The 25,731-nt window shown below is 46.7% G+C and overlaps 1 protein-coding gene across 1 annotated transcript in view; it reads left to right on the top strand.

Annotated features, from left to right (window-relative positions):
- Positions 1–25,731, top strand: part of GPC4 (glypican 4) — an 87,995-nt gene that overhangs the window by 36,653 nt on the left and 25,611 nt on the right. Inside the window, exons 2-3 of the mRNA XM_084813590.1 lie at positions 9,538–9,696; positions 22,011–22,402. Of these exons, the coding sequence (XP_084669716.1) occupies positions 9,538–9,696; positions 22,011–22,402 (551 nt within the window). The remainder of the gene's footprint in view (positions 1–9,537; positions 9,697–22,010; positions 22,403–25,731) is intronic.

Genomic DNA, 25,731 nt, shown 5'->3' with positions numbered 1-25,731 from the left:
GCAGCCACAGAGTTCATCTACTCATGAGGTAGGCCCGGGGGCTTGGCAGCTGATGGTGTGCCAGGAGGCGGAGCGAACACGGTCCAGATCACAAATGCACTAGAAGCAGAAAGCAGGGCCTCATGCAGTATTTGTTGACGACATCACTTCAGATGACACAAGCAGTCAAGTCACAGATTGCCAAGAAAGCTAAGCACCGTCCCTACACGTTCAACCACGCAAAGAATGTAAGTGTGTGTCCGTTAGAGGTCATTCTAGAGGGGGGTGGCAACTAGCAGCCCTCTAGAAGATGGTGGATTGCAACTAACATCGGCCCTAGTCAGCATAGCCGAGGGAGAGGGATGATGGGAGTTGTAGTCCAACAGCATCTGGTGGGCCACATGTTACCCACCCTTGCTCTAGGTATTTGACTCAATTCACAGCTGAAGAACATTGAGGCATGTGCAGTGCCAGCTCCAGGTTTTGGAGGCGAGACACCCTCCGTGGGCCCCCTCCCTCCGTGAGTCTGCCTTCTGATCACCACTGTCCCCAGCTGCTCTCGCTCCTCCTCCTTTTTCTCCTCATTGCTGCAGCTTGGCTGCTTGACAGGGAGAGAGCCAGGGAGCAAGGGGGCCACGGCATCACCTGCTCCTCCTTTCCACCACCACCGTTGTCTGGGCCAGAGCGAGAGGCAGGGGAACAAGCAGGTCGCAATGGTGAAGAGGAGGAGCAAGTCCAGGAGGCTCTTGTCGGTGGGCCCCTCCTTGGGTGTGGGCCCTCAGCAGATGCCTGACCATGCCTACCCTTGACGCTGGCCCTGAAGCACACCAGTATGAGTATAAAAACCATTCTACTGCAGCCATCACCAACCTGGCACCCTCCAGGTGTGTTGGACTGCAGCTCTGACAATTCCTGGCTAATGGCCACTCTGGCTTGGAATTATGGGAGTTGCAGTTCAACACATCTGGAGAGAACCAGGCTGGGGAAGGATGCTCTCCCAGATCAGGTCAAGGATTCATCTCGTCCAGCATTCTGCCTCCCACAATGCCCAGACATAGATGCCTTTGGGAAGCCCACAAGCAAAGTGCACACTTGTCTGGGAAGGAGCCCCACTGAGCACAGTAGGACTTACTTCTGAGTAAATATGCATACGGTTGTGCTGTTGGAAGACGGGAGTTATTAGTGTGCTTTCAGACATCTTTGTTTGGGGAGTGGGTTCCTTTGGGTTTTTGTCTGTTGAAGAAGCTAATAAGAAATGGGGTATTTCTGTATGCTGCTCTCCTTCATTCCATTTCAAAACACTTTGGCCTGGCTTTGTGATTTAAGTAATGATCTGCTAATATAAATCGGTCTTTTCAAGGGGCAAGTTCTCCAAACTGGAGGGCACAGACGGGAACCAGAGGTCAGAAGGCCGCAAGCAAAGGAAGGTTGCGACCTTTTGCAAAGGAGACAGGCAGAACGGGATGCTGGGATTTGTCTCCCCCCCCCCCTTTTTCCCTTTTTTTTTTTAAAGGGCAGTTGATTGCCTGAAGGAATGTGGTAACGGGTTTCAAAGGAAACATACAGAGCTAGTCAGGATTAAGTCTAATTATTTGCCCTGATTCTTGGAGACGGGGCAGGATGTGGGCTTATGTAGGAAATGATGTAGTGGGGAGATCCAGAATTAACCCCCCACCCCCACCTCACCCAGAGTAATGTGTGGAATGTGGCCTTTAAAATCACAACTAGGCTAAACAGAAAATACTTGTCCATTCTGATTATAAAAAGGTTTCCATGCCTTCGAAGGTGCAAGTGGGTTTGGTGTTGCCTTGGATTAAGTCCTTTGTCCTCCCCCGGCCGCCAAACCATAACAAAACCTATGGAGGGAACATTCTTTATTGTTATAGGGCTGTGTTTTAATAGGTCGAAAACTGGAATTAGCATGGCAGTTGGCCATAATGCAAAGTTTTTTTCTCCACAGAGAGATGATAGGACATGTCTGCAGAGGCTATTGCACACCTTTCAGTAAGGACAAATTTACAGGTGATGCAAAGTCTCTCTCTCTCTGTCTTTCATGAATGTTTTCATAATTGCACATAGCCTCCGGGCATGGAAAGGTTGGTTGGGCTCAGTACTGCTAGGGGTACGATGGTGTGCTGGGTTTACCCTCCCCCCCGCTGTGGTCTGGATGAAAATCATTTCCCAATAGCAGCATGTGTATATGTGTGTGTGAGACTTTCATCAGAACCATGCCAGGAGGGAGAGTTAAAACCACATCTCCCCCAGTCCTGGACCTGATCAGTTCCCCCTCCCGCCTCTTTGGCTGCAGTTCTAAAATTCACACAACTTGAAGAGACACATTTCGCATCTCCTGTCGTTTGGCCCTTAAGCAACTTGTGAGGGACCCATGACACAATTGCCCAATGACAGAGCAGGTTCTTTAGCCTGCTTCAAGGGACTTTGATGGATTCAAGTCTTCAAGTCTTTTGAAGGGAGAAGGCAGCTCACCCAAGGCTGGTAGATTACGACCGTGTCTTCCTTCTGAAGTGGGTAGGGAAGAGAGCGTGGAATCCACATCAGTTGCTTATATCCCATTGCTAATGCGCTAAATCTGTCTATATTGCTTGTATACAACTTTCCCTATACATCGACCACAGATAGCTCATCCTGGACAGGAACAGTTGGACAGCGTCCTTCTTAAAAGCAACATCTTCCAATGGTGGTCAGAGTGTTGGACTACGTCTGGGGAGACCCAGGTCCTGATCCCTACTCAGCCAATCAAAGTCATTGGGTGACTTTGGGCCAGTTGCGTGCTTTCTCTCCCAGCCCGACCAACCTCACAGGGCCATTGTGAATATAAAATTGTGCACATGGGGAACCATGGATGTGCACTGATTTCCTTGCAGGAAGGGCGAGGAATAAATGAAATAAATAAATGAAGACTCTGAATTTGCAGTTCAGTCCTATCCGTGCCTGGTTGAAAGTAAGTTCGATGAGGGTGACTCGTGGGAAGGTCTGTGAGGGATTGCAGCCTAGGTTGCTTTGTCCACAGCATGGGCAGAACCGAAGAGCAACACTGGTAGTTTGCAAAACCAGTTGGGTGTATGTCAAGCAAAGGTGGTCTTGTAGATGTCCTTGTGTATTGGTGTTGGGTTAAAGAAGTTGCTAGTCCCTATGGCTCGGCCAGTACTCTCATAATTCTAGAACCTGGGGTCGTCCCATGAAGGTGATTGGTGGGGGAGATTCAGGAGAGATCAAAGGACGGACTTCTTCACACAGCGTGTAGTTTAACTATGGAATTTGCTACCACAGGATGTAGTGATGGCCACCCATTTGGATGGCTTTAAAAGGGGGTTGGACAAATTCCTGGAGGAGAAGGCTGTCAACGGCTACTAGTCCTAGTGGCTATATGTCAGTATCAAAGGCAGTATGCCTATGTACACCAGTTGCTGGGGAACATGGGTGGGAGGGTGCTGTTGTATTTGTGTCCTGCCTTTGGGTTCCTGGTCAACAGCTGGTTGGCCACTGTGTGAACAGAATGCTGGACTAGAGGGACCCTGGTCTGATCCAGCAGGGCCCTTCTGACGTTCTTAAGAAGTGTGTGGGCAGTGCTTGATGAAGTCTCAGCTGCTAGAAGGTGGCTGAATAATATTTCTAGTCATGGCCAGTGGCCTTCTGTGTCCTTGCCCGGTTGCCCCTTCCCCAATGCCTATCAAAGCCAGAATAGATTGTGCAAAATAAACAAAAAATGTAGCAATCTTATAGCAGCTGCAAAAAAAATGGCTGCTTGAAAAGGTTGTGAGTACAGGCTGTTTTGGATTGCGAAGTTTTAGGAGGCCATTTTTTTTGCTGCCACATTCCATGTGGCTGCAGCTCCGTGGTCGATGGCACACGGTGCCTGCAGAAAGCTCCCAGGTGTGATCCTGGGCTAGAAGGTGTTGCCCTTTCAGGCAGAGAGTGCTGGATGGGACCAGTGGCCTGACGGTGCTATTCTATGTTCTAATCCTCCCGAAGCTGTTAGGACAGGCAGGGATAGACCTAAATAAATTATTTGTTTGGTATGGGGACTTATGAAAAGCCTTTTTTCTCCCCACAGCCCCAAGTCTGTTCATTTTGATGAGAAAATTTCCAAGAGGCTCCTGCAACAGCTATTTTATTTAAGTCATCTGTACGGTGGCTGCATTTGCAGGACTGGACTTTGGGGTTGTAAAACAAGCATTTGCGGAGGGGAAACTTGGGCAGGAATGAATGGGGAGGCAAGGTTTCTCTCTCCCCCTCTTTCTCTTTTATTTCCAGAACAGAATTAAGTTTCCTAATGTGCGTTTTGGCTCTCCTGCATGCACAGGGAGCATAAATCTTTCTCATTCCTTTTTCAGCGTCTGGCGTTCTCTCTGTAGTAAATCCATGGGCCCTTAGCTGTCAGCAAGCAAAATGAAAAAGAAAACGAAAAAAATTAAAATCCAGACAGCCTTGGGTTGTGTTGGGTATTTTAAGTACATGCCGCAGAAATAATTAGAATTTCTTGCTTTGTGGTGGGCAGGTCTATCACGGAAGGAAAATGTATATTCTTTAGGCCTAGACGACCAACCAGCAGCTGAACATACACACAGCAAAAGGGTTGCCGAAAATAGTTCCCCCTCCTATGGGGCTTGGGCAGAACTCATCTAGGGGGGCGGCTTCTTCGTTGCTTGGCAGTTTTGCAAGAATTCCCGTTCAGTGTTATGGGCCATTGTAACATGTTGGGTGGAATTTTTATTACAAAAACGTCCCAAAGAATTTTTCCTCAAAATTTGAATGTGTGTTCAGCACACCTCATGACTGTGGCACAATCAAAGCAAAAGAAGAATAGCTGCTCGTCTTTTTCTTTTTTTTATTCTCTCATTTCTGCCAGTCTTCAGTGGTATAGTATTAGGGTGGGGTGTGTATTGGTCATCCTCAGCCTTATAAACTTTGACTTGGCTGGTCGCCTGTGGTGAGTTAAGAATTTGCTCAAAGTGACCAGAGCGGGAAGCTCTTGTGCACAGGAAGAGCAGTTGATTTTTTTTCTTTCAGGCCCATCCATATGCCATAAATGACTAATGTAGGTTTGTACTGGTGGTTTAAGGAACAGGGTCTGCTGGAGTAGCAGAGTTTTGGCCAGATGTCCTAAGCACCCTGAGAACAGTAGAGTTCCGCCAAGAGTCCTGGAGTGGCATCCTCTGTATAGATCCGGGGAATTACTCCGTGAATTGGAGCCAGTACTGGAGCAATAGCTGGACAGCTTGGTTGGAGGTGATGGGAGGAGTAAGATCCTTACCCCTCACGCTGATCCTCACTTGCATTGGCTAATGTAATTATGCTTGGGCAGTCAAGCTAGTGAAAATATTTATGGACTAGTACCTTATTTACAAAATTGCAGGACAGGAAGGCCTGGCGTGCTATGGTCCATGGGGTCACGAAGAGTCGGACACGACTGAACGACTGAACAACAACAACAACAACAACACTAGTATATTGATATGATCTCTTTGTTTATTTTGCTTATTTACAGTCATTTCCAAAACTTTGTTCATACGTAGGGCATCATCAGAGTACACAAGTACAAAGTTACATAAACAAAAAGCCCCCCCCCCCCCCGACTTACAATCTAAAAATCCACCCGTGGGGAAAGAAGATAGGGTAGAGGAGAGGCAATGAGTGGAATTATATGTAATTAGGTTTTGCTTCAGCTGGATGAGAATTAATGTTTTTGAATTTGGACATGGCAATAGGTATTGTCACTACAGAAAGTAATATTCCTTTTGTTCTATTCCACGGTACTGAGGTTTAGTCATTATGTTAAATAAGTAAATAATATTTAGTGCCTTCAACAGGAGAATCTCTGCCTTACTTTGCAGTTTTATAATTACTAGTGACCAACTGGATGGACTCTGTACCCCAGGGTTGGGCAACTTGCGGCCCCCCAGATATTTTAGCCTACAAGTCCTGTAATCCCTCACCATTGGCCCTGCTGGCTAGCACTGGTGGGAGCTGTAGGTCAAAACACCTGGAGGGCCTCCCTGCTGTAACATCTGGTTGTGATGGGAAGTCATTGTGATGGGAAGTCATTATTATCTGGTTGTAACGCAGTTACAGCCAGTTCATACAAGAGCCCATGAATGAGCCTCCCGTGGATACAAAGCCTCTGGGTGACTGTAGCGTAGGGATGGCGGAGAATTTCTCCACGAATCTCGGGGAGGCCGAATGCCAACGCATTCGGCCCCCCAAAATTGGCGGTGAAATTCTCCGCCACCCCCCGCCCCGGGATGGGACTTACCTCCCTCGAATGTCCCTCTCGGCGGCGGGTACCGGCGGCGTTTCGGCGGCGTTTTGGCCCATGGGCGCCGCCATTTGCGTACGGGCTTTTTTTTTTTTCCAAAGTCACCCGTGATAGGCTACGTAACGATTTACGTAGACGATCATGGCTGACTTTGGAAATCTAGCCGTGATAGGCTACGTAAATCGTTACGTAGCCTATCACATATGTGTGTGTGTGTGTTTTTTAACTTTACTTTTGTATTTCGCGGCCGGGGAGACGGGGCGCTTCTCCCTGGCCTGAATTTCAGCCGGGCGAGGCGGGGCGCCTCCCCCCCCGGCCTGAATTTCGGCCGGGTGAGGCAGGACGCCTCCCCCCCGGCCTGAACTTTGGGGGGAGAACCAAAGCGTCTCCCCCCCACCGCAAAGCAGGCTGCGGGACCAGGTAAGTGACTTTCGTACATCCCTACTGTAGCAGCATATCAGTTCTTAGTTGCTGTTCCCACCTGCGGGGAGACCCCTTCTAGCTCACTCTCAGCTGCTCCCTCTGGTACCACCTGGCTGCTTCTTATAGCACCCAGAGCGGAATGAGGATGTGAGATGCAATTTCTCTGTGTGTCTATGTAGCAGTGTGAGAACAGACAGCAGCTCCAGTGAGCCAAAGGCTTCTCCTTGGGTTCCTGTGTGAACCAGCCAATATTCTCATTAGGTCTTGAATTCATCCATGCCCTGGATAGAGTGAGAAGGTGCCTATGGCGATCTTTTCTGTTTTCTGTGCCTTTTGGCTCTGCTGTTCAAACCTTTTAGTTAAATCTGCACTCATGTGCACACTGAACATCTACCCGTTTTTCCAGCCCGTCTTATGCATCTGACGAAGTGAGGCTCCAGCCCACCTAAACCTGTGCCACAATGAACTTGTCGGTCTAATTTAAGGTGCTGTGGGATTCTTTACTGTCTTTTTTTTTTTGCTACGCCTGACTAACTGGGCTTCCTTTCTGGAAAAGCAAGTTAATTAGCAATGATAAGGGGAACCCTAATGTCCCTTGATAAGGAGACCGCAACTCTAGTGTGAAATTGGATTAGCCATGGATTCTTTTGATAGCTGATTTTTAGAGGAAGTCGCAACCATTAAGGAGGATGATAAAAGCTGGCGTGTTGAGAGGAGAGGGTAATATTTTGGGGTGGGAATCCCAGCAAGTGCTTCCTGAAAGGAAGGAAGGACGGACCGACGCTTCACCGCTAAGGCCGTGACCCAACCTGTCAGCTGGAGCAACAGCTGCGTTGCCTGCAGCATGTCCCACTTGGCACTCTGCCTATGCTTAGTTGAGATGGCTGCACCAGCCATTTCTGCTCTCCTTAGATTCTCTTAGATAATTTTTAACTTTTGAGGGTTCTTAGATTGAAACTTCGCTGCATTGCGGAGTAATGTGTGGTTTTTATCGTGTGTGCTGGCATGAGAGAGTTCCACACTTAAAAATGGCCCCGAAATAACTTCAAAATAATTTCAGATAGATAGATGATGTACCTGTGGGCTCTCTCCTCTTGTGAGTGGGGCTCTGGGCTCCATAGAATATTTTCATCACAGCAGATGATGATGATGATGATTTAGATGCCTTCCTCAAAAGAAAAGACTCAAGGTGGCTTACAAAAAAAATCAAAACATACAAAATTTTAAGACCGCTAAAACCAACTATCCTTTAAAATACCACCATCCTATCAAACAGCTAGAACATCAGTGACAACCATAAGCAATTAAGTAATGTGCTAAAGAGCCCATTAAATGCGATCAAATGCCTGGGAACAGAGGAAAGGCGCCAGAAATAAGCCCCGTGCATAAGAGCAAGAGGGAACGCATGATCACACATGGCTCATTCCCAATCCTCAAACCATCGTTTGGAGGACCTGCGATCGTGTTGTCTGAATGCAGCCTCAGAGTTGAGACTGAACTTGACCATGTCAGTGTCCCATCTGGAGCCAACTCCGTTCTCCACATGTTGTACTGGGGTGTGTTCTGCCATGATGTGCACGAGTTGCTTTTCTCCTGCTCTGGCAATCCTTTGCTGGTGATGGTGCTGAATGAACAGGTAACTTCCAGCAGTAAAAGCAGACTAATGAATTGCAGGCAGGCCCTAATTAGCCACTTCCTCCCTCCTTGGCCATCCCAGAACCATGGAGAATGAGAGTGAGTGAGTGTGTGTGTGTGTGTGTGTGTGTGGCTGGCTTGCCAGGTTGCATCGTTAAAAGGATGGTGCTGGTCAAGTGTGCCAGCCAGTGCAGGTTTCCTGCTTTGATAGGGGTGGAAATTGGGTTGGCTGAGTGTGCGGCAGGACTCGGAACGACAGAGGATACCTCTGGGTGGCCCAGTTTGTGTTCTGGAAATTGTAAAACCGCACTGTTCTTCATTTTGTTTCGTTTTATTTTGGGGTGTTCCGGCACCGTGATGCTAAGCAATCCTCCCGCCCTCAGCTGTGCTCCCTGACGCACCTTCTGTATGAACCAGTGATTTCTAAGGGCAACTGGGCCTAGGGGGAATGGGAACGGATTGGGGACTAGGCCTGGGAGAAACGTTTCTTTTCAAGGTTGGTTCTTTAATCATTCCTCCACAAAGTGTCAGAAGTCAATACAGCAAACAGGGAAGCACAGACTGGGGACTGAATCTCTTGAGTACACGTTGCTAAGGCCGCAGCCTTTGATTGGTTAGAGCAGCATTCCTGAACCTGGTGCCCCCCAGTTGTGTTGGACTACAAGTCCCATCAGCCTCAGCCATCATGGGACTCATAGTCCAACATATCTGGAGGGCACCGGCTTGGGCAATGCTGGGTTAGAGGAACTGATGTAAAAACATCTTTAATCAACGAAAACAGTGTCCCCGCTAAACTCCCCACTGTAAACTAGGAGAGCATCTTTGCTGAAGCCTCGTTAATGATCTTTTGTACCTTCTAAGCTAGCAGGCACTATCTTAAGAAGCATTCCCTCTTCCCTCCCATGCAGCAGGGAATGCCTCTTCTAGGATCCCTCCTGCTGTGACATATGTACACACCATCTAAAAACACAGGAAGTATCTCCTTTTCTATTCTTTTAAGACACATGCAAGTTGATGCAGATTTAATCATGCAGTTAATTGAGGAATACTCATAGGATTCATCACGTAAGCTTTCTTTAATGGGGCAAGAGCCTCACCAGGTACATATAGCTGTTCTTTATCCCACACGGTAACTGCCTCCCTTCTGGTATCTGCTTAACCTTTAGATTGTTGCCATCAGTTCGTGTACTTGTGTGTAAGTTTTCACCTGTGATGTGTTTCAGGGGATCACTTGAAAGTCTGCTCTCGAGGAGACACATGCTGCTCTCAAGAAATGGAAGAGAAATATAGCCAGCAGAGCAAACATGACTTCAGAAATGCTGTCGCTGAACTTAGCAATAATTTGCAAGCAACCTTCAGTTCCCGATACAAGAAGTTTGACGGTGAGTTTGTCAATGACCCCTTGCGGCTTACTTTGCCCATTTGACGAATCTTAAAATATCTTTCCAGACTCCATCTGTACAGATGGGGTTTTGTTGTCGTCGTTTTTTGTCTTTTTCTGGGACTCTATTCTCCCCTGGCCCATTCTTACTTCGGATGTGAATGACTCATGAGTTGTGGTACCTGGGTTAGAATGATGCTTGTTTTGCAAACCGGTTTGATAGAAAGATTTGCTGATTGAGTCTCTTTCGTTGCCCACAAGAGGATTGTGGCTGTCTTTCCGTTTCTATTCTCAAACAGTGCACTCTGCAATAAAACTTGCAGAGTTTTATTTTTCCATTCCTGTAAATCAGGTGGGTGTGACTCACAACGGTCCATCGTAACTGTTTTCAAAGGTAACATTCTTCTTATTCTTGCTGCAACATTTTATACGGAGCCCATCTAGTTTGGACAGAGTTGAAGGGTCCATGTGAGAACAGAGCAGGCAAGAAATTGAGTTTATTCCCACTTTGTCTCCCTCCCTAGAATGGCTGCTAAACTAACCAGAAACTGAAAGCCTAGCATATTGCCTGAACCAGGGATCCTGGCTTGTCACCCCCTCTACAAACTGGGATTCGTAAACCAAGAATGAACCCTGGCTTGTGATTCTGGCTTGTGAGAAGGGACACATTAAACTTTCCATTTCTGGTTAGTTTAGCCATTGTGGGGAAGAGCACAGTGGGAATGAATGTGGAATGCTTGTCCACATTCTGTGCAAATGTGCCTGAGTGAACAATACTGGGTTAGATGGTCAAATAACCTGACCCAGCATAAATCAGCTGCCCTTGTCCCTGTATCCAAATCAGAGTTATAGCTCTGATTTATAGCAAGGGGGTGGGGGTTGTTCTGGAGAGTTGGAAAGGGAAAGGGGGTTCTTTTTCTCTCCCTCCCTCCTGAAACATCCCCGGACAGTGCACGGAGGGATGTTATTTAACCACACCGCAGACATTCCCCCAAACCTAATCCCCCCAGCATTGGGTACTTGTAGGGCTTGAGCAGGCTGATTCCCTCTCCTCTCCCTGGCCAATACCTCAATTCTCCATACAGCCTGGACACTCTTGAGTGCTTATGGCGGGTTTTTTTCTTTTCCTAATTTACAAACATCTATATTTCTGCATACCTAAGGAGTCTCAAGTATGTAGGAACTATGCTGTTATTTTTGGTGGGCCCATTTTCCTTCCAAACTGATAGGCACTCAGCCACCCGAGTTTTCTGTCCGAGGGAGTGATATACACGGGTGGGGGTTCTGCCTCAGACAAGAAACCGCTGGGATGATCTCTGATCCCTGTCCTTGACTGTGTGCAGTGGGGTGTGGATTTACTCAGCCTTGACATTTTGCCTTCAGCATTTTCGCACCAAACAACATGGGCTGAGTTTGACCCCTTGTAAGAGTTGCTGTAATAAAATGGCAGAATGAGGTGGCTATAATGACAGGCGTCCTTCAGAGGAAGGAGATGCAGTCCTAGGCACGTGTTCGAATTCTTCAGCAGTTGGGTCAAAAACGTTGCATCCTCTCATCCTCGGCACAGTCCACATCGCTCAGTGACATAAATGTGCCACCTACTTGTACTGGTTCGGCCCAACCGATTTATTGTGGCAGAGGCTTTCGTAGGCCTGTGGCGGTAGATCTGGAGTGGCCAAGGTTCCAGTGAAGTAGCAGAAACTGGCAAGCTGCTATCTCAGAGTGCTGAGGATTTCTCATTGCCTGCCAAGCTGGCTTGACCATTTTATTTTATTACATGGTATTATATTTAAATGAAAGCAAATAGGTGGTATTGTAAAGTAAAACCTCTGCAGGGACAATGGAATGGAAAAAAACCTGAAGCAAACAGATGTTTCTTCCTGGTGTTCTGTGGGATGCTGGAACTCTCCTGTCCAGGAAGAGATGGAATGGCTTGGATGAGGATTCCTTTCAACCTCGGAAAATGCCCAAGATGGAAGCCGAAGGTGAATCTTTGCCCGCCTAATGTAGCTAGGAGAGTTTTATGGCGATTCTGGAGTTGTCGCTAGACTCGTGTATTTTAATGCTGGTGGGAAGGTTAGTTTCTCTCTTGCCTGTTTTAAAGGTTGCTAACATTGCCTGAGCGTATATTTCTTTACCACTGATCCTGTGGGGAAGGGAGGAGTCCATAAAGGACTTGTGCTCTGATGAATGTTGGAATTCCTTTTCTGGGAATAGACTTTGTCACTGATAGGTCAAAGGTGTGTGTTTGCATGAGTGTGTGTCTACGCAAGATCACATGCACAGTGAGATGATTCAGATGTAGCAAGCCGTGGTCTCCAAAGGCAAACCGTAGTTTCTCATAATGGGATCCTTCGCATATAACAATAAGCCAGAATAGTTGGCTTAATCCTGATTTCCTGGGAACGAAGAATTTGCTCCCCCCCCTCACACAAGCGAGTAGAACAAGCCAGAAACAGAATGCTTCGCAAGACATCCAGACCCAGGCTCCTGCTTTGCTTCGTGGAAAGAAGTTGGCTTTGAGGAGGGGTCTGAAGGAAGTAAGAGAGGTGGCGTTGTAGGAGCACTCCAAGAAGCAGTTCCAGGTATAGAGGGCAGCAAGGGAGAAAGGGTGGAGTCATTTTGAGGGTGGCTGAGGGTGGTGACAGGGCCATTCGTTTGTCTTCGTAGTGCTCTGGCGATCACCCTACTAGCTGTAGGATTTTGCCCTTTCCCGCCCCCCTGGCCTGGATTCCAGCTTCAGAGAAGCAGACCAAATTGAAATTTCTAGGAGTGTTATGCGAGACGGACAGACAGCACTGAGACCCACCAGCAGTGGGAAAGTTCACAGACCCTCCGAAGAGCCCTTTTTCACATGAAGCCTCTAACCCCATTTTTGTTGCACTGAGGCCTCTTCAGTCATGATGTGAACTGCACTGGGCTTTCCTCTCTTCTTCTTCTTCTTCTTCTTCTTCTTCTTCTTCTTCTTCTTCTTCTTCTTCTTCAAAAGAACTCTGCCTCTTGGATCTTTAAAGGGTTTCTCTCTCTCCCAAGGGCTGTTCCCCCAATGCAGGGTGTGACGTCTTAGGCTTAAGTTTCTTCAAGCTGTGTGAGCAAACTCTCTTCCTGTGCTGATAAGTGCTAACACATGTTTTGCAAAAAAACACACAACCTCCCCCCCCAAACGACCCAAATGACTCAGGAAACTTTCGGGCTTCTTCTTTTCTCTTAGCTCCAGATTGCATGTGAACACTCTGAGCGTGCACCAATTTCTCAAAGCTTTCTGGTGTTGGGGAAGCGGGGTGTGGGTGTGCGCACGCATGTATATGTGAGCCTTTTTGAAAATCATGGGGAAGATTAGAAAGTAGAACTTCCAGGCAGGCGGTAGTGCAACCCACACACATGCCCTGCCCCTGCCAACATTGCCAATGATTATACTGGTTGAGAATGATGGGTTTTGTAGTCCAATACATCTGGAGGACTCCAGATGGGAGGAAGCTTTCGTAGATGATTTGCTGAGGGCAGTGCTAATCAACTTGGCAACCTAGCTAATTTTAATCAGGACATCTGCTCCGGGGTCACTTGTAAAGAATACTGGGCTACATACCTGGAGGTGGGAGCAGGTACAAGGTGTGTTGGCCAGAGTCCAGATTCCATCAGTGTGTGAACATTTGGAGTCCGCACCAGCTTCTCAAAGCTTTCTGGTGCATTGGGGAAGGAAGGAGAGACATTGTGGCATAATAGCCTGCTACCCTAAGGAGTGGGGACACCTGGGTTCAGATGCCACTCAGTCCTAAAAGCTCAATAGCTGGCCACAGATGGATCATCATCCCTCAGCCTAACCTACCTTTTTTCCCCCCAGGAAATTTTGTTTTATTTTGAAAAAAAGTTGACAAACTAAAGGCAACAAAAAGAACGAAAAAGGAAAGGTTCCTCCTGTGCAAGCACCGGGTCATTACTGACCCCTAGAGGGACGCCACTTGCGCTGGCGTTTTCATGGCAGACTGTAGTGGGGTGGTTTGCCATGGCCTTCCCCAGTCGTGACTACCTTTCCCCCAGCAAGCTGGGTACTCATTTTACCGACCTCAGAGGGATGGAAGGCTGAGTCGACCTGAGCCGGCTACCCGAGACCCAGCTTCCACTGGGATTGAACTCAGGTCGTGAGGAGAGTTTCGGTTGCAATACTGCCGCCTACCACTCTGCGCCACACGAGGCTCAACAAAAAGAACATCCATAATAATATATCAATATCACTGAAGAAACAAAGGCATTCACTAATTATAGTTCTTCTTCCATAAGCACATCAAGTATAGACTATCTACGGTAAAACAACCTAAGTAGGAGCTCAGTACTGAATGAAAGAGTAAAAATACAATTTATACAGCATAGAAAAGGAGTGTGCGAGTGCATGTTATTTTGTGTGTGTGTGTGGTAGACAGAAAAAATATATGCAACCGTATTTGGTCGGAATTTGATCAATAGTTTGAAGAACTTCAGCACAGGAACTAAATGGAAACCATGGTGCCATAAAGCTTTCTTAAAGTGAGAATTCCTTGCTGGCTGTACTTGCTGAGTAAGTTTGTACATAGCCCTAGTCTCCCAAATGTTTTCAACCCACTGTTCTTTGGTTGGTTGTTTTGGGGACTTCCAATTCCATTCTATACATGACTTTGCAGCTGTATACAATTGCTTAAGAAGGTCTTTAAGTATGAATCCAGGATCAATAGGTTCGAAAAGATGAAGAAGCATCGCTTTTGGAGTTACCAGTGGTCTCATGTGAAGAAATTCTTGACAGTAATCAGCAACTTTGTTCCCAAACTCCTTCACTTTCGAACGTTCCCACCAAAGACGAAAGCATGAACCAAACCAACCTTAGAGGGTTGCTGTCAGGATAAATTGGAGAAGAACCACATGCCCCACCATGAGGTCCTTGGAGTAGGTGGGATAAACATCTAATAAATAATAAAATAATCCAATAAATAGCTTGGGTGTGTTTGTGGGGGTTAGCTTCTTGATACTAGGGCCAGCCAGTCAACACCATGCAATTCTCAAACCACCAAAGCAAGTTCCCCTTCATCCTGATTCGGGCAAGAAGATGGTACGCGTGGCACAATTCATCATCATCATGTAATTTATATGTCGCTTTTCCACAAAAAGTCCCCAAAGTGGCTAACAAACAGCAATTCAACAACAAAAAAGTATACCAATACATCATCATAACAGGACCTCCTTACAAGCATAAACAACTCATTTCACTGATTCTAACATAACAGCATTTCAGTTTAATTACAAAATAGGCAAAATCAAACATTGCAACACAATATCACTTATTATCTTTCGGTGGTATGTAAACCAGAGCCCAATAAACTAAACCTTTCCCATGTATTAAGGCTTTAATAGATACTACGAACTGCAACAGCTACGCCAGGAAAACAAAGTTCAGAAAATAGCAGCCAGGTTTCTTGCAGCCTACAGCAGCTGATCTCTCCTATGCTCTGCTCTCTCATGCTGGTGAAGTTCTCAAGGCTCCAAGAGAGAGAAGGACGCTGGTGTTCAGTCTCTTCCCCTGTGCTCTGGATGTTTCTGCTGCTCCAATTATGGGGAATGTGTTTATTTATTTATTTATTTATTTATTTATTTATTACATTTATATCCCGCCTTTTTTCCTCCAAGGAACTCAAGGTGGCATACATAATTCTCCTCCTCCATTTTATCCTCACAACAACCCTGTGAGGTAGGTTGGGCTGAGAGTCTGTGACTGGCCCAAAGTCACCCAGTGAGCTTCCATGGCCAAGTGGGGACTAGAACCCAGATCTCCTGACTCCCAGTCCAGCACTCTAGCCACTACACCACACTGGCTCCTGAAATTTTGTATGTCTGGATGCACACTTGTTTTCAGGCGTTTACCTGTGTAGTAATGGAACAGCCTATTTTCATTCTGTGTATTTGCTTTTCCACACAACACAACCAAACGAACACTTGTTTGGCTTTTGAAATGAAAAGGAGCCGATTGGACAATAGATGACATGTGTGAGTATTGGATTAAGTTGAGATCAATTTAGATCAGGGATGGGCAACATTTTGGGGGTCCGGAGACCATTCCTGCCCCCTGGACTTCCCCTGTTGGCCACACTATGCAGGGTGTACCCCCCCCCTGCAATTTTGTTTTTAAAATTGGGGGCTACAGAGTGCTAAATGTGTCAAATGTAGCTTGCTTTGAAGCTAAATATGACCCTTTTAACACTCCATAGTGCTAACGCTGCCATTTTAAAAACAAAACAAAACAAGCCCCAATTTTTGGTGGGGGGCTTGCCACCGCTGCCGAGTTTGTTGGGGGGGCGTGTGTTGGGGGGCCTTCTCGGTGGCTGCCCCAAGGCTCTGGAACTCCCTTCCCAGGGAGGCAAGAGTGGCACCCTCCTTGGTATGTTTCAGCAGGCAGGCAAAAACTTCTTTGTTCCGGCAGGCCTTTGGGGATAGATAGTCTGGACCTGTGAGAATATGATGGATTGGTGCTATTGTTTATATTGTTACTGCCTTTTAAAATTTTGATATTTTACACAATTTTATTATTGATGATTTAATTATATTTTAAACTTTTGTATATTTCTATTCATGTGTTTTAACTGTACAAGTTTTTAATGTTTTAAAGCCGCCTTGAGTCCCAGTATTGGGGGAAAGGCGGGAAATAATAATAATAATAATTATTATTATTATTATTATTATTATTGCCCACCCCTGACTTAGATGAATGAGATGCTGACCACAATAGCACCTGTAGGGGCCCCAAATCTGAATCAGAACCATGGTGGGGGAAGGTTAAAGTCCCCCTCCTACACACACCACATAGTGGTCCCAACCTGGATTGCTTCCTCTTGTGGATGCTGTTTACTAAAAAAAAAAGCAAATTAGCTGGCAAGGGACAACTACATGATTAATATCAGGTCTAGTTTGGCCCTCAGTGGATTGTAAGTTGTACCCACTGGATTGTTCTTTCTGGGGAGTGTGTGGACAGAGCAGGCGTGCATTTTCTGCCGTGGAAGGCTAGCGGGCCGTGTTCACCCCCTGCGCTCGTGATTTTTCTGAGTTCTCAGCAATTGTTCTCCATGGCCTCATCCATGCACTACAATGCCAAACAGCGTGACTTCATTTGAAAGCAAATTGAGACATGGACTATAAATAGTTTGGGGTATCAGTGGAAGTCCTTTAGGCTGCAGTGGTGGAAGGCTGGCCCATGAAAAATGTTTGTGTTGGACAGGGTTTCTCCCCTCCTCTGGCCCCCGCCCCCCTTCCAGGAAAGCCGTCAAAGTGATAATTTAATGAGCGCCGATTTGCTTGCCTTGCCGCTGTAAAACACACACCTTTACAATGCCGTAGAACGAGAAAGTAATCTCTACACGTACAGCTTTTGTTTGAGAACAAGTCCAACTTCCAAGACAAACGAAAGGTGTTAATTCATTTTGCCCTTCAAACTGTCAAGATAGCAGTTGGGTTACCCGCCATTCTTCCCTGCCCCCCCCCCCAAGGTCAGAGGGGTTACATGGTGGCTCATTAATCAGCAAATGGACTGGCTTCTCCAAAAGGGAGGATTAATATCTAACTGGAGGAGCAGCAGCAGCAGAAAACTCTTGCCTTTTGTCTGTCTTTTTTTTTTGTTTTTAAAGCAGCCACCTTGGAGCATTGGGGAAAGAAATGGGGATACTCCCTATGTCCATGTTGAACTGTGCATTTTAATTCTTTTTTAGCAAGAGGGGGCCTTGGAAATAGCTGTGTGCCTGTCCTCTCCAGAGCAAAGTTACTCCAAAGGATGGGCTAATAACTACTGTTGTTGTTTTGCTCTGTGTCGTCAGCTAGCCAAATGTTTGCCTTCAGCTGTATCCAGAGAGGCCCTTTTATGTCTTCAGGGCCGTTCAGCTAGTCCCCAAACGAAGCCGTTGCTTGCAACCGGAGGTATCTGTACCTTTTGGTGGATAGAAAGCATCGGATATAGATTCGTCCCTGTACTTGCTTCTTTCCACCTTAGCCATATTAGCTGCAGGCCCTTTTTTGATCCACTTTCTTCTTTGAGCCTCCTGTTATTCCATGGTCCGATCAGGAGAATGTTCGGCAGAGCCCATCCAAAAAAGGTGCTCCATAACCTTGAGGGACAGGAACTTGTTTCTGTTCCTGTTTTGTTTTGTTAGGAGTTCAGATTCTGTGCTAGCAAACAGGTTCTGATACGCAGAATTGTATGCTATTAGCTTGCCTGTATCCAAAGGCTAGTTATTGTACAACTGAAGTGCACTTTTGATACATAAAAATGCCAGTATCCACTTCTACTCCATCCTGTGGCTTGATCCCGGACACCAGAAAGTGTGGGCTGCTTCTCCCAAACTCCTGGTGGCACGGAGGTTGCTCTCAATGAATCTCTGTGGTGGCTGAACTGTTCCATGCAAAGTTGGAATGGCAAAACGCCATAAAGAAGGAAATGGGTCCTGTGGTTCTCTCCATGTGGGTAGGAACGTGCGTCAAGAGACACGGCTGTTTGGTTCTGAACAGCCTCCGTGGCATGGCTAGTTTGTGTGAAGTGGGCCTGTGGAGGCCAAGCTTTGTGGAGTCTCCTGGAAAAGAAATGGCAGTGGGTGGTGCAGAATTGATCATCTAGCTGACACGGTTCAGCGGTGGCGCACCCGCTTTGCATGCGAAAGGTCCTGGGTTCAGTCCTCAGCATCTCCAGGTGGGGCTGAGAAAGGCTTCTTGTATAAAACCCTGGAGAGCCGTTGCTACCAGTCAGTGTTGAACATACTGGGCTAGATGGACCTGTGGGCTGACTCGGAATACAGCAGCGTCCTGATATTTACTGTAGAATGTAAGAATCTAGTGCAGTATTTCATGCAGAATTCGACAGTGTAGCACATAGACCATTTCCACCTCTTCGCAGGCTCTCATTAATTCCCTTGGTCATGCAAAGCTCATGTACAACCAGTGGAGGCTGGTGGCTCCGGTGTCTGTGGGGCGGTGAATCCGCTCCGGGTTTCAGTCGAAACCAGTCAGAACTCTAAAGGAGCTATCCAAGGTGCTGCACCGTGGATAGCTCCTTTAGAGTTCTGACTGGTTCCGACTGAAACTCAGAGCGGATTCATCGCCCCACTGATATCGGAGCCACCAGCCTCCGCTGTGTACAACCTTACTGGGATCTGGAGACGGACCCTGTCACTTGCACACTGCTTCATTGGCACCCTTGGCTTGAGTTCCTTGTGAAGCTGGGCCAGTTCTGTTACAGATGCAGGAAAAGCATCCTGCCTTTCTAATGTTCTGCGCGATAGCATCCCGTACCTTTACTCCCTGTAGTCCTTTAAGCCCATCGCCTTCCTAGCGGATGCACAGCTGTATTCTTTCCGACAAGGTGACATTTTTTGGCCCCTTGAAATATTTATCAACACAACTGCAATTAATAGAATTCTGTGTATGACTTACAACTGACCGTCAAGGTCTCGAAGCAAACCGAAGCCACTGCTCTTTTGGATTTGCAGATGGAGGCATTTTGACAGCACTTGTTTTCGAAACCAATGGGGTCCTAAACCTTTTCCAGGTGTGCTTCAAATGGCGTAACCCGGCCTTCTCCGCCCTGGTACCTTCCAGATGTGTTGGACTACAACTCCCAGGCTGGCTGGGGGATGCTGGGATTTGTAGTCCGACATCTGGAGGGCACCAGGTTGGGGAAGGCTGGTATAACCTGTATGGCCCTCCAATTAAAAGGTCTGGGGAGGGGGGAGAAACCCAGAAGAAAAGGAAGGGAGCTTTCAGAATGATTAAGTGAATTAGAAATTAATACATAACGACCCAACTAATCTCTGTAGTATATGCTGAAGCAAGAGAGACAGGGAAAACTGCAGGCAGGAAATGCCAGTCATGGGAATGAGTGGACACGTTCATGCTGATATTAGACAGAGGATGTGTTATGGGTTGCGTGTGTGTGTGTGTGTGAAATCAAATGCCCATTCTAGGGCTTGTTTCTCTTCTGGTCCCTGAGAGGCTGTGTTTTCTGCTGCTGTGTGAACCGCCAAGCCCAGGACTATGTTAATAAAGAACACTGTAAGAATGCATTTTTAAGGGTGTTTTTTTTTCTCATCCCCCCTCCCCCCGAAAATGTTCTGAGTTAGGCTTTGTTTGTACTGGAACACTTTGAAGACTTTAAAAATTTGAACTCCAACATACTTCATACATTTTAACAAGGTTTAAATTCAAACCGGGCCAAGGACTTTTTTTCTCTCCCCGTTTCGCTCCCGCTTCTAACAACTTTTGAGTCTAAACACTGCCTCCTTTGAGGATTTCAGTACAGAGGCATATGTTATTAAAAATTTATTTATTGAACATGAGTCACAAGAAGGTGCAGGACAGAATCCCTTATATCGAGTGTCTTGGATGAAATAATGTGGATTTTTTTTTTTCCTGGAAGGGTTTTTTGAGGTGGGGAAGGCGGTCATACTATGCAATGGTGAACTGGCAGAACTGCACCTAAAATGTTTGTTAATTCCAAAGCTGTCAACCTTCATTCTTCACCTTCCTCCACCCCACCACCCCTATTTTGAATTATATTAAATTGTAAAATAATTACGTACACAACGGATGGGCGGAGGTAAACGGCAAAGAACCTCTGGGATAAAGCATGATTCTTTATGTTGCAGACATCTGTCCTACATTAGACACTTTTGAGATTATTACACTGCTGGCATTATGATGGTATTAATGTTTCTTGTCAAGCTTTCTTTAGGTCCCATATGAGCCCCTCCAAAAACAAACCCCGCGGTGCATTCTGACCGCATCACTGGAGCCACAGAGATCCGCCACCTTTCATCTCTCCTTGGGTTTGAGTTGGTGTGTTGCATTTTCCAGGCATGGTGTGAGACACTCCCTTGAGTGGTTCCTGTATCTGGATTCCTGCATCACTTTGAATCGGTTGGGCCTGTTTTCCATGGGTTTCTGAAGGATTGAGCTGCACAGATAAAACACTTGCATGTTAAGATTCTAAGGGCCAAAGTAGGCTTTGCTTTAAAGAAGCAGATAGCAGCTGCTTCCCCCCCCCATTTTTACTCTAGTGTAAGTGCAGGGCCCCCAATCCAGGTAGGAATGCTAATATGGGGAACAGGGAGGCTGTAACCCTTCCTTCTCTCCCCCCGACCCCGCTATGGGCCCAATCCAGATCGGGGGCCCTGCACCTGCAGTTTATATTGCAAAACTGTGCATGCTGTCTGTGTGTCCCCACTTTATCTTCTCAACAACTCTGTGAGGTAGTTTAGGTTGAGAGATAATGACTGGCCCAAAGTCACCCAGTGAGCTTCCTGGCTGAGTGAGGATTTGAACCTGCGTCTCCCCGGTCCCAGTCCAGCACCAACCACTAGACCAAGTGGCTCTTGACTGCTTCATCTCATTGCTGCATCCTGTATTCCAAGACTAGATTACCTGAAATCTAGATTACCACCTTCTCCCATCCGTACCTCCCTAAACCTTAAGATCTTCTTCAAAGGCTCTACTCCCTATATATACACACACACGCCAAGTCCTCTGCTGAATGAATGAAGTGAGGCAGGTAACTACCAGCAAGGGTATGGAACAGCTTTCCCAGAGAGTTTCACCTGCCTCCATCCCTGTGGTCTTTCCAGTGCCAGGTGAGGACCTTCCTTGTTCTCGCAGGCCTTTTAAAGAACTCACGTAGTCTGGACTGCTCCGTTTCAAAATCTGTGTTTTTAGTTTTGGGATGCCGTGAGTTGTGTTCTATCTTGTGATGCTTTTGATTGTATGGCTTTACATTCTGTTTTGTCTTTGTTCTATGTCTGTATGTTTGTTGTAAGCTTCCCCGAGAACTTTGTTATGGGGCAGCGTACAAATGTAATTAATAAATGCATAGATAAATGCCTGTATTTGAACCTGCAGGTCTCTTGCGGGCTTGAGAAATCATGGCTAAGCATTACATCTGTACTGGGCCGTTATTAAGTCTTTCCTCCACCTTTATTTAATATATTCTTTTCATTCCTTATTGCAAGAACACAGCAGATCCTAAACGCCCCCCCCACGCAAATAAAAACCTGTGATCTTAATTTGCAGTCTTTCCTCAGTTAAAATTGGTCTCAATCCTTGGATACCTAGGGAGGTGGTGGGCTCTCCCACACTGGAGGCATGCAAGACAAGGCTGGACAGCCACCTATCAGGGATGCTTTGACTTGGAGTCTTGCACTGAGCAGGGGGTTGGACTTGATGGTCTTGTAGGCCCCTTCCGATTCTGTGATTCTGTGATTCTGCCTGCCAGTTAAAAGCTTTGTGTCCTTCCTTACAATAAAGGCCTTCTCCTCCTTCTTCCAGAATTCTTCAGAGAGCTTCTCGAGAACGCTGAGAAATCCTTGAATGACATGTTTGTAAGGACTTATGGCCTCCTGTACATGCAGAACTCGGAAATGTTTAAGGACCTCTTTGTGGAGCTGAAGCGATACTACACGGGTGGCAACGTCAACTTGGAAGAAATGCTCAACGACTTCTGGGCCCGCCTCCTGGAGCGCATGTTCCGCCTGGTGAACCCCCAGTACCACTTCTCGGACGAGTACCTGGAATGCGTCAGCAAATACACGGAGCAGCTCAAGCCCTTTGGGGATGTGCCGCGCAAGCTGAAGCTGCAGGTGACGCGGGCGTTTGTGGCAGCTCGCACTTTCGCACAAGGCCTGGCAGTGGCCAGAGATGTCGTCGCCAGAGTGTCGGCGGTGAGTTGTGTGCTGGTGTTTTGTCTGCTTATCTCATGGAGCAAGGGCTGTGGAACCTCGGGCCGTTGGCCAGATCTGACCCACTTGGGGTTCCAGTCTGGCCTTCTGGGTTTTCCAGATGGCCAAGCCCCTTTCCCCATGCCCCCCCTTCCCCCTACCCAATTGGTGGTTTCCCAGCTTTTGTGCGGCTTTTTTCCCATTCTAAAAGTTTGAAATGCCTCTCCTCAGGCTTAGCAGCTTCTGGCAGTAAGAGCTTTAAGCTACAATGTACTGGGATTTGGGGTAACTTTTGGCCCTGCCTCTTTGGCCTTTTCTCCCCACCCCCCGGGAATGTGGGCTCCGAGTGCTTCTCCGAAATTGAATTCGGCCCACAGGCGGAAAGAGGTTCAACACCTCTGCCATAGGGTCTATAGCAGTGGATTTGTGGTCTGTGAGTGCAAAGTGTATGTCTCTGGGGCGGGGATCTTAGGTCAGTGGTAGCACACGTACGTTGCAAGCAAAAGATTCCAAACTTTGACATAAAGAAGGATCAAGTAGTAAGTGATATGAAAAGCCCACCTCTACCTAAGTCCTGAGAGAGATACTGTCACTCAGTTTAGACAATACTGGGCTAGATGGACAAGTACTGTGGCCCCTGGTATAGTGTAGCTTCCAAAACAAATTGGGATTTGGGCGTGCTCTTAGAAGGGCTATGCAAATTATGGATGATTTTAGTGGCCTGCTCAGACACCCCCCCCCCCAATCTAGCAACTCACACTTCTCAGATGCCGCTGTATTGCACAAAACATACCTGCGTGTTTTGTTTATTTATTTTAAAATTTTCAGTGCAGCCCTGCACTATCAATACTCTCTGGGCAACTTGCTCAATAAAATATCATGGCAAAACAATACCAAAACAACAACAAAAAGCAGCAGTAAAATCAGGAGATTTATTTTTCAATAGAAAGCCTGGGAAAACAAAAGTCTTAATTGCTTGGCACTGCAAAATAGCAAAGTAAGTGCCAGGCGAGCCTCCCTGAGGACCGAATTCCATAAATGCCTGTAAAGGGCTGGTCTTTCCCATTGCCTCTTTTCCCCAGCTGTAGTAGTTTCTCAGCCCCAGAATCCACACTTTAACCCCCCTTCTGAATTACATAAAGCCCCTGTGCAGATGCAATGTTCCTGGTGGTTAGAGGCCAGGGCTTAATGGTAGAGCCCCTGCTTTGCATGCAGACAGTCCCAGGTTCCATCCCCGGCATCTCCAGGTAGGGCTAGGAAGGAATCCTGCCTGAAATCCTGGAGAACCGCTGTCAGTCAGTGTCGACGGCATTAGGCTAGGTGGACCCACGGTCTGACTCAGTACAAGGCAGCTTCTGATATTCCTATGAGATCAAGACGTGTGCATGCCTTCTTCTTCCTTCTCTCTCGCGCATTTCCCTCTCACCCCGTTTTCCCTCTTCTGGAGCTAACCGGGTGTATTGTTAACCATGGTTGGTTCAAACCAGAGTTTGCTGGAATACTTCTAACCATGGCTTGATGGGAACCAGCATTTACGTCAGTAGTATAAATATTAAACACTGCACCATGGCTAACTCTGAAAAGGGGGCTGGGGGATTTGTGCACACAAGTGGAGGAAGGAAGGGAAAAGCCAGAGGTTGCTTCTGATCTTCTAGCTATGGTTACGAGATCAAACACGTTAAGTTTGCACTCGGCCAAAGATAATATCCCTGCCCTTCACAAATATCACATTGAGCTTGTCATGTGACTAGCCTACACTTTCCTTACCTGGCACCCTCTATATGTGCAATTCCCATCATCCCCAGGCAGTTGTGAAGTAAACCTTTAGCTGCCCCTCATATCAGGGAAAAGGAGACTTTGGTTGCAATCTTATACACACTTAGCTGGGATAAGCATATTTGAACTCAATGGGACTTACTTCTGAGTAGACACGTATAGGGTTGCACCCTTAGTGATTTCAATCCCTCTTAGAATATGGTTTGTGTTTTGGGCAAATATTGAGTAAAAATACCCTTTCCCCTGGCCAGTCTCCAACTCCATCCCTTTCTCCTTGCTGCCCCTTACGCTTGTGACCGCCTCCTAGAACACCTGTGTGATACCAGCTCTCACTTTCATCAAATCCCTCCTGAAAACCCACCTTTTCCATGAGGCCTTTGGCCCCGTCTTCTATTTGCCCCATGTCATTGCAACAAGGCCAAGTACTTGTCATTGAAATGACTACATATTCTTCCCTTGTTTACCCCACCTCTTTCCTGCTTCCCAACCTCTGCTGTTTCCCTGGTGTTGAGTTTTAGAATGTACGCCCCTTGGGGCTGAGACCTGCCATCTTGTACTTTGTACAGTGCTGTGCACATTGAGGGCAGTGTAACAATAAACAATTAGGTGCGTTTTCTGATGGTGTAGACCCTGAGAACGACACACATCCTAATAACCCAGTGCATTTCAGGGATATCCGGTTGTCCATCCCCCCGCCTTCTTTCTTTGGGGTGTTGATCTGGTTTCTCTTTGAAACCCCTTTGCATTGTAAGCTCTGGTCCATGTTTCGTACCTTGATTGTGAGAGCCTGTTCTAAAGTTGTTAATTTTATTGGCTTGTGTGGGATACTTGGGAATGATTTGGAGTTTGCTGTGTCGAGTGTGGTGGTGCTTCCAGACCATGGGGGTGTGTAGGTTTACAGGCAATCCTGGGCTATAATTGAACTCAATTTGTGTAATCATGTCAGAAGTGGCTGATCCTTTTAAACAATTATGGGTTAAAAAACAATAACTGAGGGCTGCTGTAACGTATCCAACATATTTACTTAGGATTGTGTGAGCAGGTTCTCTAACCAGACACATGTCTGATTCAGAAATTCTGATGCCCCGTTTCCAAATTATGTACCAAGTGGATTTATTCTGGTTTTGGTGGCCCACTGGAATCCTGACTCAGCATCTTCCTTGGCTTAAGATTTCAGAAGGCATTCGACCACACAGTTTAGTGCATCAGTGCAGTCATGAGGTCTAGTAACTTGCTCTGATAGCAAAATATAGAAAGGAAGAGATCTGAAATTCGGAGCGAGCAGGGCCTTTAGACACAGTACAATATTTTGCCATTTTAAAGTGGTGATGATGATGATAAAAATGCTTGGCATTTGTGCAGTGTTTATACAGTGCTCAAAGTACTTAATTTTTGTATCCCACCTTTCCGTACACAATGCCTAAGGGAACTAACAACAAGAAAACCACAAGATTTGCAAAATGACTTTATCTGACAACAGGTCTTCAAGAGAGGTCAGTATTATTTATCCCCCGCCCCCATTGCGGGGGTTGAGGGGGAGAGAGGCTGAGAAGAGA

The sequence above is a fragment of the Heloderma suspectum genome, chromosome 9, assembly GCF_057233095.1.
Source record: "Heloderma suspectum isolate Gila_16-S chromosome 9, 16-S_ref, whole genome shotgun sequence".
NCBI lineage: Eukaryota > Metazoa > Chordata > Lepidosauria > Squamata > Helodermatidae > Heloderma > Heloderma suspectum.
Note: the sequence above shows the minus strand (reverse complement) of the source record. Positions and strands in the feature narration are given on the sequence as shown.